This window comes from Camelus dromedarius, chromosome 4, assembly GCF_036321535.1.
Source record: "Camelus dromedarius isolate mCamDro1 chromosome 4, mCamDro1.pat, whole genome shotgun sequence".
Lineage (NCBI taxonomy): Eukaryota > Metazoa > Chordata > Mammalia > Artiodactyla > Camelidae > Camelus > Camelus dromedarius.
The window spans coordinates 91,425,616-91,444,032 of record NC_087439.1 but is presented as its reverse complement, the minus strand read 5'-3'; the positions used below and the strand labels follow the sequence as shown (position 1 = coordinate 91,444,032).

Genomic DNA, 18,417 nt, shown 5'->3' with positions numbered 1-18,417 from the left:
AAAATGCCTTCCTAGATTCAAGCAGGTTATATGGACTATGAGAGCCTGAGTTTGTGGATACCCATTTCCTTGGACTTCTGCCCCCTACACCCTCAGGATGCATCAGCCTTTTCTCTCAATCATGCACTGCTGAAATTTAACCATCATGGTTCATGCCCCCAATATATCAGGGGCACAGGCCTCTCTGCAGTCCCCTTTGCTGAGCTCTAAAGAGATCCTCTTGTTGACCTTTACATGTTGGCTTCCCTTAGGAACTCAATATTCAGCTGCCTTTCTCTAGCTACACTCTCTAGGTAATCCCATCCACTACGTGGTCTCAACACCTCATATATGTTGATGGCTCCCAAATTTACATCTTTAGGTTCAATTTCTTCTTGGAGCTCCAGACTCATCTGTCCAAATACCTTCTTTTGCTAGTTTCATTTTCAGTATTTTGTATGGTTTTATTGAGGTATAACTGACATACAATAAACTACATACATTTAAAATGCACAAATTATTGGTCTTGACAAATACAATTATGAAATTATCCTATCAAGATAATGAACAAGTCTATCACCCCCTGAAGTTTCCTTGGGGTCCCTCTGTAGTCCATCTCTCCTATTACCACACCAGGCAACCAATGACCTGTTTGCATTTTCTAGAGTTTTACATAATGAAATCATACACAGCATATTCTTTTTTTGTCTAGCTTCTCTCATCCATCATAATTATTTTGAGATCCAACCATGTTGTTGCATGTGTTAAGAGTTTATTGCTTTTTTTTTAAACAGCTGAGTTGTATTCCACTGAACAGACATACCAAAATTAGTTTACATGCTGATGGACATTTGGGTTGCTTTCAGTTTAGGGCTATTACCAAAAAAAATGCTATGAACTTTCATATATAAAGTATTTACAGGAACAAATGCTTTATTCTCTCTAAAGTAAATATTTAGCAATGGAATGGCTGGGTCATATGATAGGGATATGCTTAATGTTTTAAGAAACTGCCAAACTGTTTTCCAAAGCGGCTGTACTGTTTTATATTCCCATCAGCAGCATATGACAGTTCCAGTTGCTCAATATCCTTGTCAACACTGTTTATGGTCAGTCTTTTCAACTTTAGCTATTCTAGTGATTCCTGTATTCATATTTTGTGCTATTAACTTGTATTCCATAATGACTAATTATGTTGAGCATATTTTCATATGCTTATTTACCATCCATATATCTTATTTAGTAAAGTATCTATTCAAATCTTTAATACAGTTTTTAACTGGGTTGTTTGTTTATTATTGACTTGTTCTTTACATTCTAGATTACAGTTTTTGGTGAGGTAAATGTTTTGCAAATATTTTCTCCTAGTCTGCGGCTTGCGAGTGCATTTTTGTAACTGTCCACTGAAAAGCAAAAGTTATTACAATTTTGATTTTAAAATTTATTTTTTTCTTTTATGTTTCATATTTTTAATATTATGCTTAAGAAATATTTGCCAAATCTAAGGTCATTAAAATTTTCTCTTCTCTTTTCTTCTAGAAAAGTTACACTTTTTACACAAACATTTAGATCTATGATTCATTTCTAGTTAGTTCCTTATTGGTACAAGGTAAGGGTTGAAGTTCGTTATTTTCCAAATGGTTACACAATTGCAATAGCACATTTGTTGAAAAGATATTCTTTCCTCACTGAATTATCTTGGCATCTTTGTAGAAAATTAATCAATCATATATGTATGGGTCTATTTCTGGAATCTCTATTACATACCATTGATCTTCCAATGATCTACATGTCCACCTTGGTAACACCAAACTGTCTTGATTACCAGAGCTTTGTAAGTCTTGAAATTAAGTAATATATGTCCTCCAACTTTGTTGTACTTTGTTTTGGCTCTTCTAAGTCCTTTGCCCTTTCCTATAAATCTTAAAGTCAGTTTGTTAATTTCTACAAAATGCCTCCTAGGATTTTGTCTGGGATTGTGCTTCATCTATAGATCACTTTGAATAGAGCTGGCAACTTAACAATATTGAGTTTTTTAATTCATAAACACAGTATTTCTTACCATTTATTGAGACCTTATTTAATTTCTCCCAGTAATGTTTTATAGCCTTACACATCTTTGGTCACATTTAACCCTAAGTATCTCATATTTTTGATCCTACTAAAAATGGTACTTTAAGAAATTTTTCAGTTTCTACTTTTTCATTGCTAGTTTACAGAAGTACAATGGATTTTTGTATATTAGCCTTCTGTCCTTCAGCCTTGCTAAACTCACTTATTTTATTAGTTCTAGTAACTTTTCTTGTAAATTCCTTAGGATTTTATACAGAGAAGATCACACAGTCTAAGAGTAAAGAGTTTTATTTCTTCCTTTCCAATCTAAATGCTTCTTTACTATTGCTTCATCATACTAACTAGAATCTCCAGTATAACACTGAATAAAAGGAATGAGAAGGGACATTCTTACTTCATTCCCAATACCGGAGGAAAAGCATTCAGTCTTTTACCATTCTGCATTTGTTAGTTATAACATCATACCCAGTGGTGATACATTCTTCACCAGACTGAAGTCCTCTTTTATTCCTAGTCTGCTGTGAGTTATCATAAATGGTTGTGGACTTTTGTCAAATGGATTTTTGTATCAAAATGATGCCATTTGATTGAAATATGGAGTTAAATTTAGCCTGTTAATATGGTGAATTACACAGAATTACTTTTCTAATATTAAACCAATCTTGCATTCCTGGGATAAACCCCACTTGCTCATGTTGTACTATCCTTTTACTACATTGCTGAATTCTATTTGCTAATATTTTGTTGGGGACTTTTTTCAACTATGTTTGTGAGGAGTACTGGTCTGTAGCTTTCTTTCCTTATAATGTCTTTTCCTGGTTTTGGTATTAGGGCAATGCTGACTTCACAGAATGAGCTGGAAAAGGTATCCTCTTGCATTTTCTGTGCTTTTATAGACTCAGGATTATTTCTTCCTTAAATATTTAGTAAAATTCATCAGTAAGTGAAACCATCTAGACCTCCATATGTTCTCAACATCTCTATTAAAATGTCTAAGAAGAAATTAAAACTGAACACAGCCATTCCTACTCTTTGACGAGTCAATACCCCATACCTGCTCTGGTCAGCTTTAGATACCCGTCTTGCTAACCAATCTTCTATTTCTTTCTAGTCTATCCATTCTCACTTCAAAAGAAGACATCATCTTTCTTATTCCCTCTTTGGCTTATCTTTACTATAATGCTGCCTATTAACTCTCTCGAATGACCTCTAGGAATACTTCCTTTGGTTTGACCAGAACTTAATGCACTCTTCTTGTCTTTTTAAACCTGGTCAACACTGTGCTAGATGATGCTTTCAAGAAAAGAGGAAGTGACCTAAATAAGTCTATGTTGCTAGGATCTGGAGTCAACCCTTAGCCGTGGTTTCAAGGAATCAAGGAATGAGACTATCCACAATTGGCAGCAACTAGAGGTGGGGGCTGGGGAGATGGAGGAGAGGTGGATCTAGAGTAGGATAATTCACTCTCATAAAACATTCTACACATAACTTCACAGCTTAATCAAAATTATTCTTAATTTTGTATAAGTATGAGTAGTATCTGCCTCTTCCTACCTGCACTCCTCACCAGACTAAGAGCTCCATGAGGACAAGAACTATGTCCATCTTGATCATTACTAATTTCCTTACACTCTACAAATTCCTGACACATAGCTCTAACTCAATTACTATTACCCTATCAGATAAAAAATTTAATTTATACCTCAATAAAGCTCTGAGATAAGGTAGAACTCCCCATGTTAGTGGGGAAAATAAATAATAAAAACTTAAGCTGCTACCATTGTCAGGAACTATTTTAAGATTTTTAAATGTATTCTCATTTAATACTATCACAAACCTAGGAAGTAGGTACTGTGATTATTCCTATTCTATGGATGAGGCAGGGGAGGAGCAAGGACAACCCAAATCATTAGATGTCTGCCCACCAGATGCTTCTACATCCAAGCATTCTGAGGCCTGCTTCTGGGGCAACCGAGGGTCTTAGGGGTCTGTCACCACTTTAGTTTATGATGTCTCACTGATGCACTATGGAATGCAAAAGGCCCTAAGAAGTCTATAATTAGAAAATGAAAATTTAACTCACCTTCCACTGCTCCTCTGGAAGCAGCTTCACAACCACCAGATCCCCATTCAAGGCTCTATTACGAGCAACGACTCCATCAATAAAAATGTCTCGATCACCATCCTAGATTGGAGAGAGAAATAAAAGAGCTCAGCTCTACCAAGGAATAGAACCAAAAATTACTTCCTTGGTTTAAAAATTGTAAACTCTACAATCTGTGCATTGATTTGACAGGAACACTAGTATATGGCCACAAACAGACCTAGAAGAAGCTCAGTCTCTTTGGAACTAACAGAAATTATGATGGACGCATAAAAGCAAGTTAACATAATGCTAAAAACATCACCAAATAAGAAAAGATCTATTATATGCAGGCCAAAAACAAACAAAAACACGTAATGCAAAAAAACTGGGATTGCATGCTTTCACAACTGAAATGAGAAAGGAATAAGTAATCCTTCAGTAATTCTTTTTTGTTTTAAATAAAATAAAGCATGATGATACCTTTTCTACACTAACTAAAATTTTTTAAGAGAAAAGGTAAAAACAGACAGTTTGCAAGAAAACAGAATAAAAACAACATAGAACCCCCTAAGAAAACCAATCAAGGGCAGGAGCAACAACCAGCCCCAGGATTTAGGTTCTCCAGGAAGAAACCAACAAAGTCACACTCCTCTCAGGGAAGTGGCAAAAAGAGCAAATTGTTGGTTCATTTTTTTAATTGAAGTATAGTATATATGTGTCAGTTTCAGGTGTACAGCATAGTGATTCAGTTAATTTTTTTCAGATTCTATTCTATTATAGGTTATTACAAGATATTGAATATAATTCCCTGTGCTATACAGTAAACTCTTGCTGTTTGTCTATTTTATGTATAGTAGTTATCTGTTAATCCCATACTCCTAATTTGTCCCTCCTCCACCTTTGATAACCATAAATTTGTTCTTTATGTCTGTGAGTCTGTTTCTGTTTCTGTGAGTCTGAAAATGTCTATTTAGGTCTTCTGCCCCTTTTTTCAATTGGGTTGTTTGGTTTTTTCGATATTGAGTTGTATGAGTTGTTTGTGTATTTTGGATATTAACTCCTTGTCAGTCTCATCAGGTGCAAATATGTTCTCCTACTTAGGCTGTCTGTTTATTTTGTTGATGGTTTCCTTTGCTGTGCAAAAGCTTTTAAGTTTGATTAGGTCCCATTTGTTTGCTTTTATTTCTATTGCCTTGGGAGACTGATCTAAGAAAATACTGTTGTGATTTATGGCAGGGAACATTCTGCCTATGTTCTCTTTTAGGAGTTTTATGGTATCATGCCTTATACTTGGGTCTTTAAACCTTTTTGAGTTTATTCCTATAAATGGTGTGAGGGAATGTTCTAATTTCATTGATTTATGTGTAACTGTCTAGCTTTCCTAACCCCATTTATTGACGAGATTGTCTTTTCTCCATTGTATATTCTTGCCTCCTTTGTCATAGATTAATTGACCATAGGTGTGTGGATTTATTTCTGGGCTCTCTATTCTGTCCCATTGATCTATATGTCTGTTTCTGTGCCAATACCATGCTGTTTTGATTACTGTAGCTTTGTAGTATGAATGAGGTCTGGAAGGGTTATGCCTCCAGCTTTGCTCTTTTTCCTCAGGATTGTTTTGGCAATTCTGGGTCTTTTGTGGCTCCATGTAATTTGTAGATGACATGATACTCTCTATAGAGAAACTTAAATTCTCCATACAAAAGCTATTAAAATTAATAAATGAATTCAACAAGGTAGCAGGATACAAGATTAATATATAGAAATGTTCTGCATTTCTTTAGACTAATAATGAAATATCAAAAAGAGAAAGTTAAAACAAAATTCCACTTAAAAATCTCATCAAAATAAATAAAATACCCAGGAATAAACTTAACCAAGGAGGTGAAAGATTCATACACTGAAAACTATAAAACATTGCTAAAGGAAACTGAAGATGATTCAAAGAAATGGAACACTATCCCATGCTGTTGAATTGGAAGAATTAATATTGTTAAAATGACCATACTACCCAAAGCAATCTATAGATTTAATGTGATCCCTATCAAAATACCCATGACATTTTTTGCAGAACTAGAACAAATAATCCTAAAATTGTGATTGTTTTTATGGAGACCCAAGCAGAAAGCAAAGAAAAAAAGGAAAGGAAGGTAACGTGAGCTTCATAAAGCATTTTCACAGTCCACCCTTCTCACTAAGGAGCAAATGAACTCCCTCCCATGAATGTCACAAGGCGTGGACACCTTCATCTTCAATCACATACTTAAAAACAACCCACCTTAAGCAGTGTAGCCCCAGAAAACTTCCTAGGTATCGAGTGCCAAACTGAATTAGGTGACAGAGTCTTCTTATTAAACCAAGTTACTACACAAAAACAATTAAATGTAGAAAGTAGCTAAGAAAAGCATAACTTCAGCAGTAAAGTTCCATGAAAATATTTAAATATTTTCTAAATGTTTCATCCACAAACATGTACCCTTATCCTGTCATCCTTCCTAGAGTTTATACTATGTGCTTGTTTTCAGAGGATTAGAGAGAAGTAAAATTTTAATTTTCCTCAGAGAAGGTAATAACAAACATGTGTGGAAAGCCACCACTCAAAATTTTCTAATAAAGACACTTGATATAGATGTTACACTCAACAGACTGCAGGTGATTATTATGACATTTTAGTTAAAATTAGTATTCCAAATTCACCACTGCCTCCAAAATGGGATTTCAGACACTCAGTACTTTTTTATAGTTTCCAATTACAAACCATTCAAGATCTTTTAGAACAGTCTTTCTGTTCAGTTTCTAATTTAGCCGTGGGCTAGCAGCATGGTCTGCACACTTTGCCAAACTTGACCCACCCTAGTCCCTAAGGAATAGCTACCATGTTAGCCACAAAGACAGAATTACTGCAGTTGACCTCATAACAAGCTTTTCAAAAAAATAGGAAGAGACAACCAATAAATAAAGAGTGAACAACTGAAGTGCTGCACAACATATCAATCACTGCCTTCTCCAATTTGTAAAGCAACAAGATCTCTCCAACTTCTCTCGAATGAAAATAAAGCTGTCTGGAGGTCATTCTCACATGCCAAAATATATGCAATGAGTCGCCTCTTTCATAAGCAGCTACACCACCCTTACCTTAGAAATTTAAGATGAATAAAATGTACATATTGTCAGAAAGAAAAGCAGGGCTGAGTTGAACCTTGATCAATACACAAATCTATAGATACTGCATCACCACTCAGCTCTTACTTCATTGATTCATTCAGAAGCCTGTATCTATTGCAGAATCTCTTATTTTAAAGATAAGAAACTTGGGAACAGCTCAATATTTTAAAAGTTTGAGTTATCCCTCCTAACTACTTTTTAAAGCCAAAGAGTTCAGTCCTTTACTTGAATGCCAGAATGCCAGAAGAGCCATGCTACCCATCAGAAAGAATATAAAAAAAGAAAAATAGACAATGAGCAACCTGGAGAAAATATAATGGGATCTGGGGTAACTGAATTAAATATTTAGGAGGCTGGAGTGCGGAGGACAACCCACGTACACCATGATGGTCAGAACATCCTCCATGGATGGAATAGCTCCCTTTGGACCAGATAAATTCCACAGGTGTACAAAGAGTGACTCCCATGATATGATGCACAAAAAGGCTACAGAACTTCTTGCATCAATATAATTCAGAATAGAAACTGTGCTTTTTGTAAAAATCTAGGTTTTTACATCTGGTCCATTTCTCCTTTTCATCTTATCCCCAAATAGATTCAAAAAGGCATCTCAATAATATCAGTTTATCTTGCTTTGCTTGAAAAAGTCATATGGTTTTATTTTAACTCTGTACCTTACTTTTATTGAGAACACCAGGAGACTAGCAGGTACACACAGAAGTAACCTATCCCATATATTTTGGGTTTGTCATAAGAAAATAAATATCAACTTTCTATGAGTAGAAATTATAATAAACTAAATCATATTCCCCACAAAAAAAGTACTTTTTTATACCTGATGATCAATTCACTGTGCCTAGTCTGTTGACATAAGTAGATATTTTGAAAGCGATATTGTGTAAGTTCACAACTGTCTTTAGAGTAAGAATAAACCTAAATAATTTCATCAAATCTACTCTATTTTTGTTTCTCAAAAAACTTTAGAATTTTAAAGTTGTGAGGAATATTAGACAATATTTAATCTACCCTTCATTTTACAATTGAGGAAACTTTTCTATTTCTTATTGTCAGAGCAGAAGCTACATCTTTCTATCAATTCCTGTCTTTATTCTCTCTCTGCTAAAGCAGGGAACAGGTAACAATCAGGCCCTGATTCTGCTATCCTACCTCCTAATCTACCTGTGAGCATTTTTCTAGTTCACACAAGTTCACAGTTGACACGGACATGAGCTATGTACACTCAGAAATCCAGACCAGTGGTGGGATTTATCCACATGTAACTCAGTGCCTCTACTATCTCCTTCTTCGATATTTCTTTCAATAATTCTTCTAAAACTGGAAACTGACCAGAAGACCACAAAACTAGAATGCAGAATTGTTCCAGTGTCCAACACCAGAGTATCTACAATCACTTACAACTGGGCCTTGATAGAGCTTTTGTAGTCTGCTCTTAATTAATTAGAGGTGAGTCATTAAGCATTTTTTCTCCCTCTGATACAATTTTATTACTCTATCAGCGGCCAGGTAAGACAGAAAAAGAGGTATAGAAATAAGCCAATCCAAATACCATGATTAGCTAAAAAATTCTAAATAGGACATGTCAGGAACACAATTTCAAGTGGGAGAACAACTTGAGCTTTTGAAGCATCAATAACTTTTGCTTCTTAACTTCCTCTAACAAACCAGATTAAACAGTGGCAACACATCATTTGCAAGTTTAAATCACATGAATTTAACTTACAGGAACATAATTAGGTCCAGACTTTAGAGGACCTCTGCTCTGGCCCTCCTTCAGCCACACCCCTCCTCACTCAGGTAAGGAGTTCTCAGGACCAAATGAAAGTGCATCCCCATTTGTAATTGGCTCCAAGCCTACTTCCAGGGCATATATAGGCATCTTCCCCAGTCTGTCTTCCCAAACAGACCACATCACAGGTGGCACCTCTGGACTTCACAGATGGCTAATGGTAGATATTTCTAAGGGGAGTGGTCAGAGCTTAGACATGTAGGATAAGATGGTCACCTAGATGCATGTAAGGGCCCTCACTAAATGGAGGAGGAGGAGGCAAAAGGGCAGCAAAGAGAGGACAGGGAGCCAGGACTGGGAAGGAAAGAGGGGTATGCCAGAGGTACACCCACTCCATGCAGCCACACTTCAGCATGGAGCTCCAAGGAGTCTCAGAATTCTATATTTGAACCTGAGTACATGGAGGTACATACGTTTGGCAAGGAATATATCTGGTTTGTCATGTATGTATTTTACTTAACAGTTTCTTAGTGTGATTTATAACTTTTAAATATTTCATATGTGGTATGTGTGCTTTCGTCCTAAGGTCAGGAGCTGGCCTAATAGGAATCTAACTTAGGGGAAATTCAATACTGTGTGCTCATGGAAGAGAAAAAGAAGCACTAAAATTTTCAAAATGCTGTATGTAATTCCTCTTATCATTCCAATCAATGAGAGCAAACCTCAATGTGCACAGGAGATAGGAGATTTGAAATCTGCTCAGTTCCCATGTGCCTCTCGGGGTGAACTTCTTATTGCACTGGGTGTGACGCTCATGCTCAAATCCATGTTTTTCACACACTGGGGCCTCTAATATAATTAAGCCCCTTCAATTGGTATGCCAGTGAAGAAACAATCATTCTTTCTAATGTGGAGAAAACGCTGGCTATGCTAGACTTACTGCAAGATGGTTTATCCATCTCCAACATGGCATACTCCTAGGAGATTTTCATGGGTAATTTTTATGATGACTGAATGTGATTTTCACCTTATGAGCAAACTCTGGAATCTAACACCCATGTCAACTGTGCTTCCACCGTATGATGACACTGCTTCTGCAGCTAAGCTGCTACCTCCAAGCTGACCCTCAATCCTATCATCTAAGCACCAGGGTCAGTGTATATACCATGTTCTGTCATAGGAACAGAAAGTGACTCAAGAGAGAACAATGTGACATGTGATACTTTTTATCGAATCCAGTGGGTAAGACCTCAACTTGAGATACAAATGTGAATCCTTGGCTTCTAGACAGGGCAAGGGGAAAAGGCACTAAACTGAGCTTTAGAATAGCTCTTAGGTTATTGTAACAACAACAATAAACATAATACCTATGAAGTACATGACTGAACTTGTATTCTCATTAAACCTGTCATTTCATGTAATGAAATATGTTAACTGAAATCTATGTATTCCATTTCTTCATCTATTAGCTAAAGTTTCTTCCTATGGTCTCTTCCACTGTGAAAAACCTAATTTTATGGCTATCCTATTTATGGCATCCTGGAAAAGTTAGGTCAAGAATTTAAGAATATTGCTCTCTCAGCTTTGCACAATCAAGCCTTATCCAGAGACCTGCTGCTAACTATATGGCAGAGTGAACGTCCCTTAATGGGAGAGAGCCTGTTAAAATGAGTCATGAACCTAAGAAACTGTATAAAGATCCAACGATAAAAAGCCTTATACCAAGTCCTATCACCTACATAAAAGTAAAGTAAGAAATTCTGACTTCCCTCCACCAAAAAAAGGCATGGCACATTATTTTTGGACAAATTTGTAGATTAGCTCATGCAGTAGATTGAAAGTAGATAGCGTATTTGTTTAGGAGAGATTAACTTAAATCAGTGGAAAAATCCATAAATCCTTTTAAACTATAAACCAAGGGCGTCCAATTACAAGAACTGGTGGGTGTCTGCATGGGCTCAGCTGCTCCCTGAAGCCTAGTAACAAATGTCATCCCTTTCATTTGACGTGTGATTTTAAGACTGGCAGAAGGGGTTCTTAACCAACGGCAAATTTTGTTTGTTTAAATTTGAAACAAATCCTTGCCCATCCTCAATTTTGTTTTACTACTCTGCTTTTTAGTTAGAATATATGATTTCAGTTTCACAACACATCTAAAAAATTAAATGTGACATTAGGTTTATTATAAAGTTATTGAACTTACTGGGCAAGGAATGAAGGCTTCATGAAACTTCTTCGGATTGATTCTCAATACACCCTTTAAAATAAAAAAATTAAATCTGTGTAAATTTAACTAGTTACATACTTAAGATTTTTCCATACATAAGTTATTATCCAATAAAAAGTTTTAAAATTAATAAACAGTTCGATCTAGGAAACAAGTTAGATGTATGAGAACTATTCATTAAATCCATGAAACACGATTTACACTGATGTCTATAACACAGAGTTCCATCAAAAATTGAAAGCTCACACTGGCACCTTGCTGTGAACGGGCAGAGGTGAGAAGCGACAGAGCTTGGCGTGGAGTGGGAAAGTGGCAACTGTTGAGATTTTATGTGCCCCTGTATGATAGTCTTCAAATTTAAAACTTAAAGAACAAGGTTATCTGGGGATTACACCCCACCACACAATGGCCTTGTTTATTCTTTAAGACCTTTCCAAAACTGCTTGTTTCTGTGACAATCTTCAAAGTGATGCAGGTTGATTTCCAAGCTGACTACTCAGCCTCAAGGGACTGGATGCATAATTTTTACTTTGGCCCCTCTGCAGAGCCGAATGAGTCAATAATTCAAAATGGTCCAGAACCAACTCTTAATGTAAATGGGAATCCTGGCTCCAACGGCCAGGCCACCCAGTTTGCCTTCAATTTCATGTTATTCCAGCACCAAATCAGGGTCTGCTTCTATTTATGCACAGAGGTGCAGGTGGGGGCCCTCTTCAATAGCAGTTCAGTATTTTAGGCTCTTGCAGGAAGCTGTAACCCTCCCCACTTACAGCCGCATTTGAAGGCCACTGGAACACATAGATGGAGGCAGTTATTTTCCTAAAAGCCAGACTCAAAGGGTGTCTTGAGTAAGTGTTTTAAATAACATTTCCCCTCTAAAATATTGAAAGACTCAAAGATACACGATTAACAAAATAGGTGAGGGCATAAAATAAAGCAGAAAATAATTCTTTCTTTCACTGGTACAACCATGTTTAAATCACAAATTTCCACGCAACAGTTTATACCACTGTGTTAAATCCCACAGACTACTAGAAATCTTCTTTCAGTCCTTAATTCAATCATTATTTATTGAATTCTGCTTATATCCAAGCCCCTGAGACAGAAAATATTGGAAGGAAAATGATAATCAAGCTCAGTTCTTGTTTATAAATTAAAACATGAAGAATGCCATAAGTGAGGGAACAGCCTACTTTCAGCTGAGGGCACTAGGAAAGGCTCCAGAGATGGTGTCCAACCTGACACTTGAAGGAGGAGCCAAACTTGAGATAAACCAGAAGGGAAATTTAGGCAAGAGTGATTAAGAAGGCAAATTCTCTTCTACCATCTTGCAGTACTAGGGGAAGAGGGAGAGGGGCTGGGAGATAAGGCAGGCAAAGTTCCCTGAGGCCAGTCCCTTTCCATTAATGTCACTGCAATTTCATTTTTAGGACAGCAATTTGTTGTTGGGGAGAAAGGAAAAAGGCTTATTACATTTATCCTAAATATTCATCTACTCACATAACAAATATTTCCTGACAACTAGCATGACAGGCACTATGCTAAGTGATGGGGACACAATAGAGTAATAACTGACAGTCTCTGCCCCTCAGAGCTTACAGTCCAGTGAGGGGAAGACATTCCAAACACATAACAGTGAATTCATTGAAGTTAATTTTTAAAATTCATTTTTTGACCTAAGTTTTCTTTCAATTGTTATTCTTCTATCATCAATTCAAGCTCAAGTGATAAGCTTCAAGTGAATGGTTAGTACATGAAGGAGTACAGAGAAGAGAATGTCTTCTGCTTTGAAAGCACCTTTCATTACAGAGCACTGAGAGAGACCAAGGCGAGGCTGAGGAGAAAGAGGTGGCTCACGGCTGTATCTTACCTCTATTTTGTGTATGTGATTTTTTTTTAATGAGATAGAGTTGATGTACAATAGTATATAAGTTACAGGTGTATAACACAATGATCCATAATTTTTAAAGGTTATACTCCATTTATAGTTATTATACATTTCTTGGCTCTATTTAAAAACACAAATATTAAAAGGACCTAAAAGATTCTATCCTTGATTGTCTACCCCAAACTTCCTGAGATATAGAAGCATACAGGGAAGGATAGAAGCCTGTTCAAGAAAAACATTTGCCGTTTGACTGGAGCATACTCTTAAGAACTGGACCTCAGGAACAGACCCGCTGAGAGCACGGATCACACTAAGAATAAACTCCAGCAGAGTTCCACAGCAGAGCAGAGTCATCCCCACAGCCTAGCAGAGTCATCCCCACAGCCTGACGGAAGAAGCTGTCAGTAAAGCATGTCAAGAAATGGCCCTGAAACTGAAAAAGACTTCTAGCAGATGATTTGTCCCACTCACCTACATAAGCCCAGAACTTATATTTCCATATTTTTATGACCATCACCTAATCTGCCCCAAACCATCACCCCTCATCCTCAACTCTTTCCTAGGCCTGAAATTGACTGGTGAGGCTCCTACAACCTCCATCTCTTTTCTGAATGCTCCAGTGCCTCCTTGCCTCAATTGAAACCTGGCTGTCCTCTGATGTGATCACTTCCCTTTAAGAGCTCTCAAAGGGAGCCAATTTTCTCTCTCCTACTCTGTATATCTCAGGGACTAGAGGAAGAATGTTTTCCCTCAACTTCCCCATTGCAGCTTTAAAATTATTTCCCCCTCATTCTCTCTCAAAACCCCCAGACCCTTAGAAGTTCACGTTTAGCTCCTGCTGTACCTCCCTGGTACTGTCATCATCAAACCTCCTGATCGTAACCCTGATTTACTAATGTTTTGCCTCTTAGCACACTCTGTTTCTCTCCAGCCTCATTCCTATAAACATTTATGGGACCTCACATCCACATGGATGATCAGGCAACCCTCGCCAGACACTCTAGCCCACCCACCCTAGTCACTCTCTCCCATGTTCACAGCCTATATCTTGTTATCATTGCTAACTACACCACCTCCAAACATTGATTTTAAAATCAAGTATCACACTTTCTGATCACAATCTTCTATCCTTCCAGGTCACTAAGGTAGAAATTCCACTTCAACAATTCTTCATCTTCACCAAGACTTCCAATCCAGGGACCTTACCACATTTTTACCATTTATCGTTCTCCCACTACATTCATTCCCTTCCTTGGCTACCTCGTTAACATGGCCTGTCAGTACCTACTGCCCTTACAAATCCTGAGCCTTGGGTCCACACTTCCTCTTGTATTCAACTAGCAAAACCTCACTTTCAGTTGACTCCAGCTATCTGCCTTCCCCATCCTTACACCCAAGGAGCTGAATATTACTATAGAGAAATATCACACAACTGGGCTAATTAGCCTAACTTGGCAATCACAAACATGTTTTATTTGGCTTACAGGATGTTTGAATATGCTTAAAACTGAGGAATTTCACACATAAATATGTATTTCCAGATTTTCTTGAAAAACTAGCTAACCCTACATGGCAGCAACCACCTGAACTGGATAACAGATGCTTCTTGTATAGCAATAAAAACAGTCACAAGTAACATACCAGTTTATCACGTCACACACTGTTTTAAGAGCTTTATCTACCAACTAATTTAACCCTCAAAACAACCCTATGAGAAAGGTACTATTACCCTCTTTTTTATAAAATGAAGAAATAGAGGCACTGAGATGTGCCCACTTTCATACCACATTCAAGACCAAGCAGTCTGGTGTCAAAGTCCTTGCTCGTAACTGCTGCAGACTGCCTCTCTATTTGCCATAGTCACCATCAGGGCCTCTTCACTCATTTATGCCACCTGCTCACTTCTCCCCAGAAACCAGTACCACACTGCAACTTTCAACCTTCTGTATCTTGGCTAGTGGCAACATCATCCATCCTTTACCCAACTAAAAAACTTAGGAGTCATCCTTTATCACTCCCTTTGCCTTACCTTCCACATTTCATCCATCAGCATGTCATGCCAGTACTAGTGCCAAATCCATCCATTTCTCTCCATCTTCACTGCCACCACCCTTGGTCACATCTCCACATTTTCTTGCCTGATTGACTCTGACAGCCTTCTACATGTTCTCCCAGGTTCCACTCTAGGCTGTTCATCTCACAGTTGCCAGAGAGTTGTTTTAAAAGCATAAAATAGATCATGTCCTTCCCCTGCTTAATACAATTCAGTGAATCTCCATTGTTCTTAAATAAAATCCAACTCTCCAATACCGCCTAGAGACCCTACATGATTTAGCAACTGCCTACCTTTCCAATTTATTACCATATTGTAATTCCCTTTGCTCACTACATCTAATAGGCTTTCTTCTTGGTCCTCAGAAACATCAAGGCTTTTTCTGCTTGCCATTCTTCTACTAGCTGATATCTCTGCCTGTAATGTTCTTTTGCTAATTCTTCAAATGGCTGGCTCATTTTTTCCAACCTGCAGATCTCATCTCAGAGATCACCTCCTCGGAGAGGCCTAAACACCCTATGTCAAGTGGCTCTCTCTAATTATCCTCTTTCATCTTTCTTACTTCCCTGTTAGCATGCATCACAGGCCATAATTTCCTCTTTATTTCCCTAGTTGTTTTTTTCTATCTCCTCCAGTGAATTGCCTATCTACATACTGGTATATGCTTGGCACTTAGTAGGCAGTCAAGAAACACTTGTTGGGCTAATTAATTAACGTCTGCAGAGTAGAAGTTCTCCTACCACCTGGCATTAATGTTTTGAATATCATCTGTTCCTTCTAAACGACTGGGCAGTTCACTGTAATGTCACTATTCCTCCCTTTAACTCACACCCAAGTGTTCTCTAATTTTACTCTTAACAAATGGTGAAGGTCCTAGACACTAGCCCATCATGTCCTGTTGTCCTGGACTACAATTTCTTTCAAGGTCCCATTACTTTACATTAACATTTTATTCTAGGGGAAATGTGACTTCATGCCTCATACAGCCCTGGTGGCTCAGTCTGAACCACCTTTTGCCAAAGAACCAGCTAGGAACATGAAACCAGCCAATTCTACTATCTTCATACTTCACTATTACTTCAATATCACTTTGGTCATCACCCCAAAGCTAAGTCCCTTCCAGGCCTCTCTATCCCACACTCTCATTTCCCCTAACATCTCCCATAACAACCTCCCAATACTGTACCTATGGAGTGAGAAAAAACATATACTCTTTGATGTGAGAACTTGTTTACCAAAAAAATTTCAAAACTACATATACATGATCATGTGTTACTACTGGTCAATTCAAACACAGGAAAGAGATTTCTTTGGTCTCTGTGGACTACTCTTCACCATATAGGGCAAACCACTAATGAAATGTCAAATTATTGGGCAAAGTATTGAAAATAAAATGAAAATATTTTTCCTCTATCTAAAAATATCTCTATCGTTCAGTACAAGTTTCTTCTCCGGATGAGGAAAAGAAAAAGGATGTCACACTATACTTAAGTGTGAACACAAAAGTTAACAAATGCTTACATTTAAAAAATGTAAAAATAAATATATATACATATTTAATCAATTTAATTTTCTCCAACAGCATTCAAATATCTTTTCTTGTCTAGCTTTTTACCTTACCCATCAAGGCCTGCACAGATGGACTCTGTTTCTCTGCCTATGAAAAATCTTATTTACAGTGTTGTATATTTCACACAGTGACCTCATATCTGGAACCCATTCCCTTCCCATCTGCAAAGAACAACTGTTCTCATCTGTGGGGGGAGGCTCTGGCTGCTGAGTCTCATGATGTCACAGGCCAGGAGGAATCACTTACAAACTTCTGGGAATGAGAGTTGTTATATTGATCAACTTTTTGTTTTAATATTAGCAAAGAGTTGCTTCAAAAGCAAAAATTAATAGGAAGGAGTATAAATAATACCATTGCATAGTATTTCCCTCAGCCTCTCTCTGTAAATTCTATAACCAAAATTATAAGCAATTTTTCTTCCAAGTTGTAACAACCAAGGTTCCTCTCACACTTCTTCAAAGACAGTACTTTGATTCTTTACTCAGTCAGTAAACAAGTATTTATCCAATATAAACTTATTAAGTATCAATCAAATGCCAGGCATTAGGTTAATTTGTGGGAGTAAGACATGAACCTGCCCACAAGGAAGTGAACACTCTATTTGAGGAAGCATAAGTGCCAAGAAATGGTAATAAGTTTAGAATAAACGGTAAACTAAAAAGTCAACTTCAGGAAAGCGGTAACAGCTGATTCTGCTTGGAGAATTAAAGTGAGGCTTCATAAAAGGGGGACATTCAGGTAAGGTCAAGGACGATTACATTAAGATAGTGGGAGAAAGTATTCCAAGCACCAGGAACAGTGAGTACAGAGTCACAGAGTAATCAAAGAGCAGAGTTTTTACGGGAAAAGTTTTGAAGATCAGGGTGAATGGAGCAGAGCGTGCTGGAAGAGAATGGCAGGAGCTGAGAATGGGAAAAGCATGACTGGTCCTCATACACAAAACAAGATGAGGGCCAAGAAACTTGTAGATAAAATGGAGTTCAGTGTGTGCACTGAATAATAAACAGCAAATGAAAAGATTTATGAATGGACAAATGTCCAACTGCAGCTTCAAATTTCCTGAGAGGCCTTATCCAGGAAATCCAAGGGAAGTTTAAAAAAAAAAAAAAAAGCCAACTGTACTTCTAAAATCAGAATAAGCAACTAATGTGTTAAAAACAATTTTCCACTCAAGAGTCTATATTAAACACATGTGTACTTGGCCACAGGTAAATACAAAAAGAGGATAAAAAGGAAGAGAAGATGACAGTATCTGTTCATTGGCTGGATCTCCAGGCCAGAACACAAATATAGAAGCTGGGCACTCAGAATAAGAGAAAATGGAACACAGTCAACATTTTCAAGTGAGTCAGGTAACACATGGTAATGTTTTTATACTGATCTAAGAATTATAAAATAGATCTAATTCAAAGAATATGTGGCCCCTCCTCCCTCTTCATCTCGTTACCTACTATCTGCCTCAGAGTTCATGCCTAAGGAGACCTAATCCGCCTTGCTCTATATTATTTCTCAGTTCATGTTTTCAGTAGTGTCACTGACTCTCCCTACTTCCTTCCCACACTGATATCACTCACTTAATAGGCCCAAATGAGTCATCTTTCAATATTCACCACGGGTGTCACCCTGTAC

The 18,417-nt window shown here is 37.4% G+C and overlaps 1 protein-coding gene across 4 annotated transcripts in view; it reads right to left on the bottom strand.

Annotated features, from left to right (window-relative positions):
- Positions 1 to 18,417, bottom strand: part of DIS3L2 (DIS3 like 3'-5' exoribonuclease 2) — a 321,790-nt gene that overhangs the window by 259,105 nt on the left and 44,268 nt on the right. For all 4 annotated transcript variants that reach the window (XM_064485261.1, XM_064485263.1, XM_064485264.1 and 1 more), the window contains exons 4-5: positions 11,254 to 11,307; positions 4,136 to 4,237 (exon numbers count right to left, since the gene is read on the bottom strand). In XM_064485261.1, the coding sequence (XP_064341331.1) occupies positions 4,136 to 4,237; positions 11,254 to 11,307 (156 nt within the window). The remainder of the gene's footprint in view (positions 1 to 4,135; positions 4,238 to 11,253; positions 11,308 to 18,417) is intronic.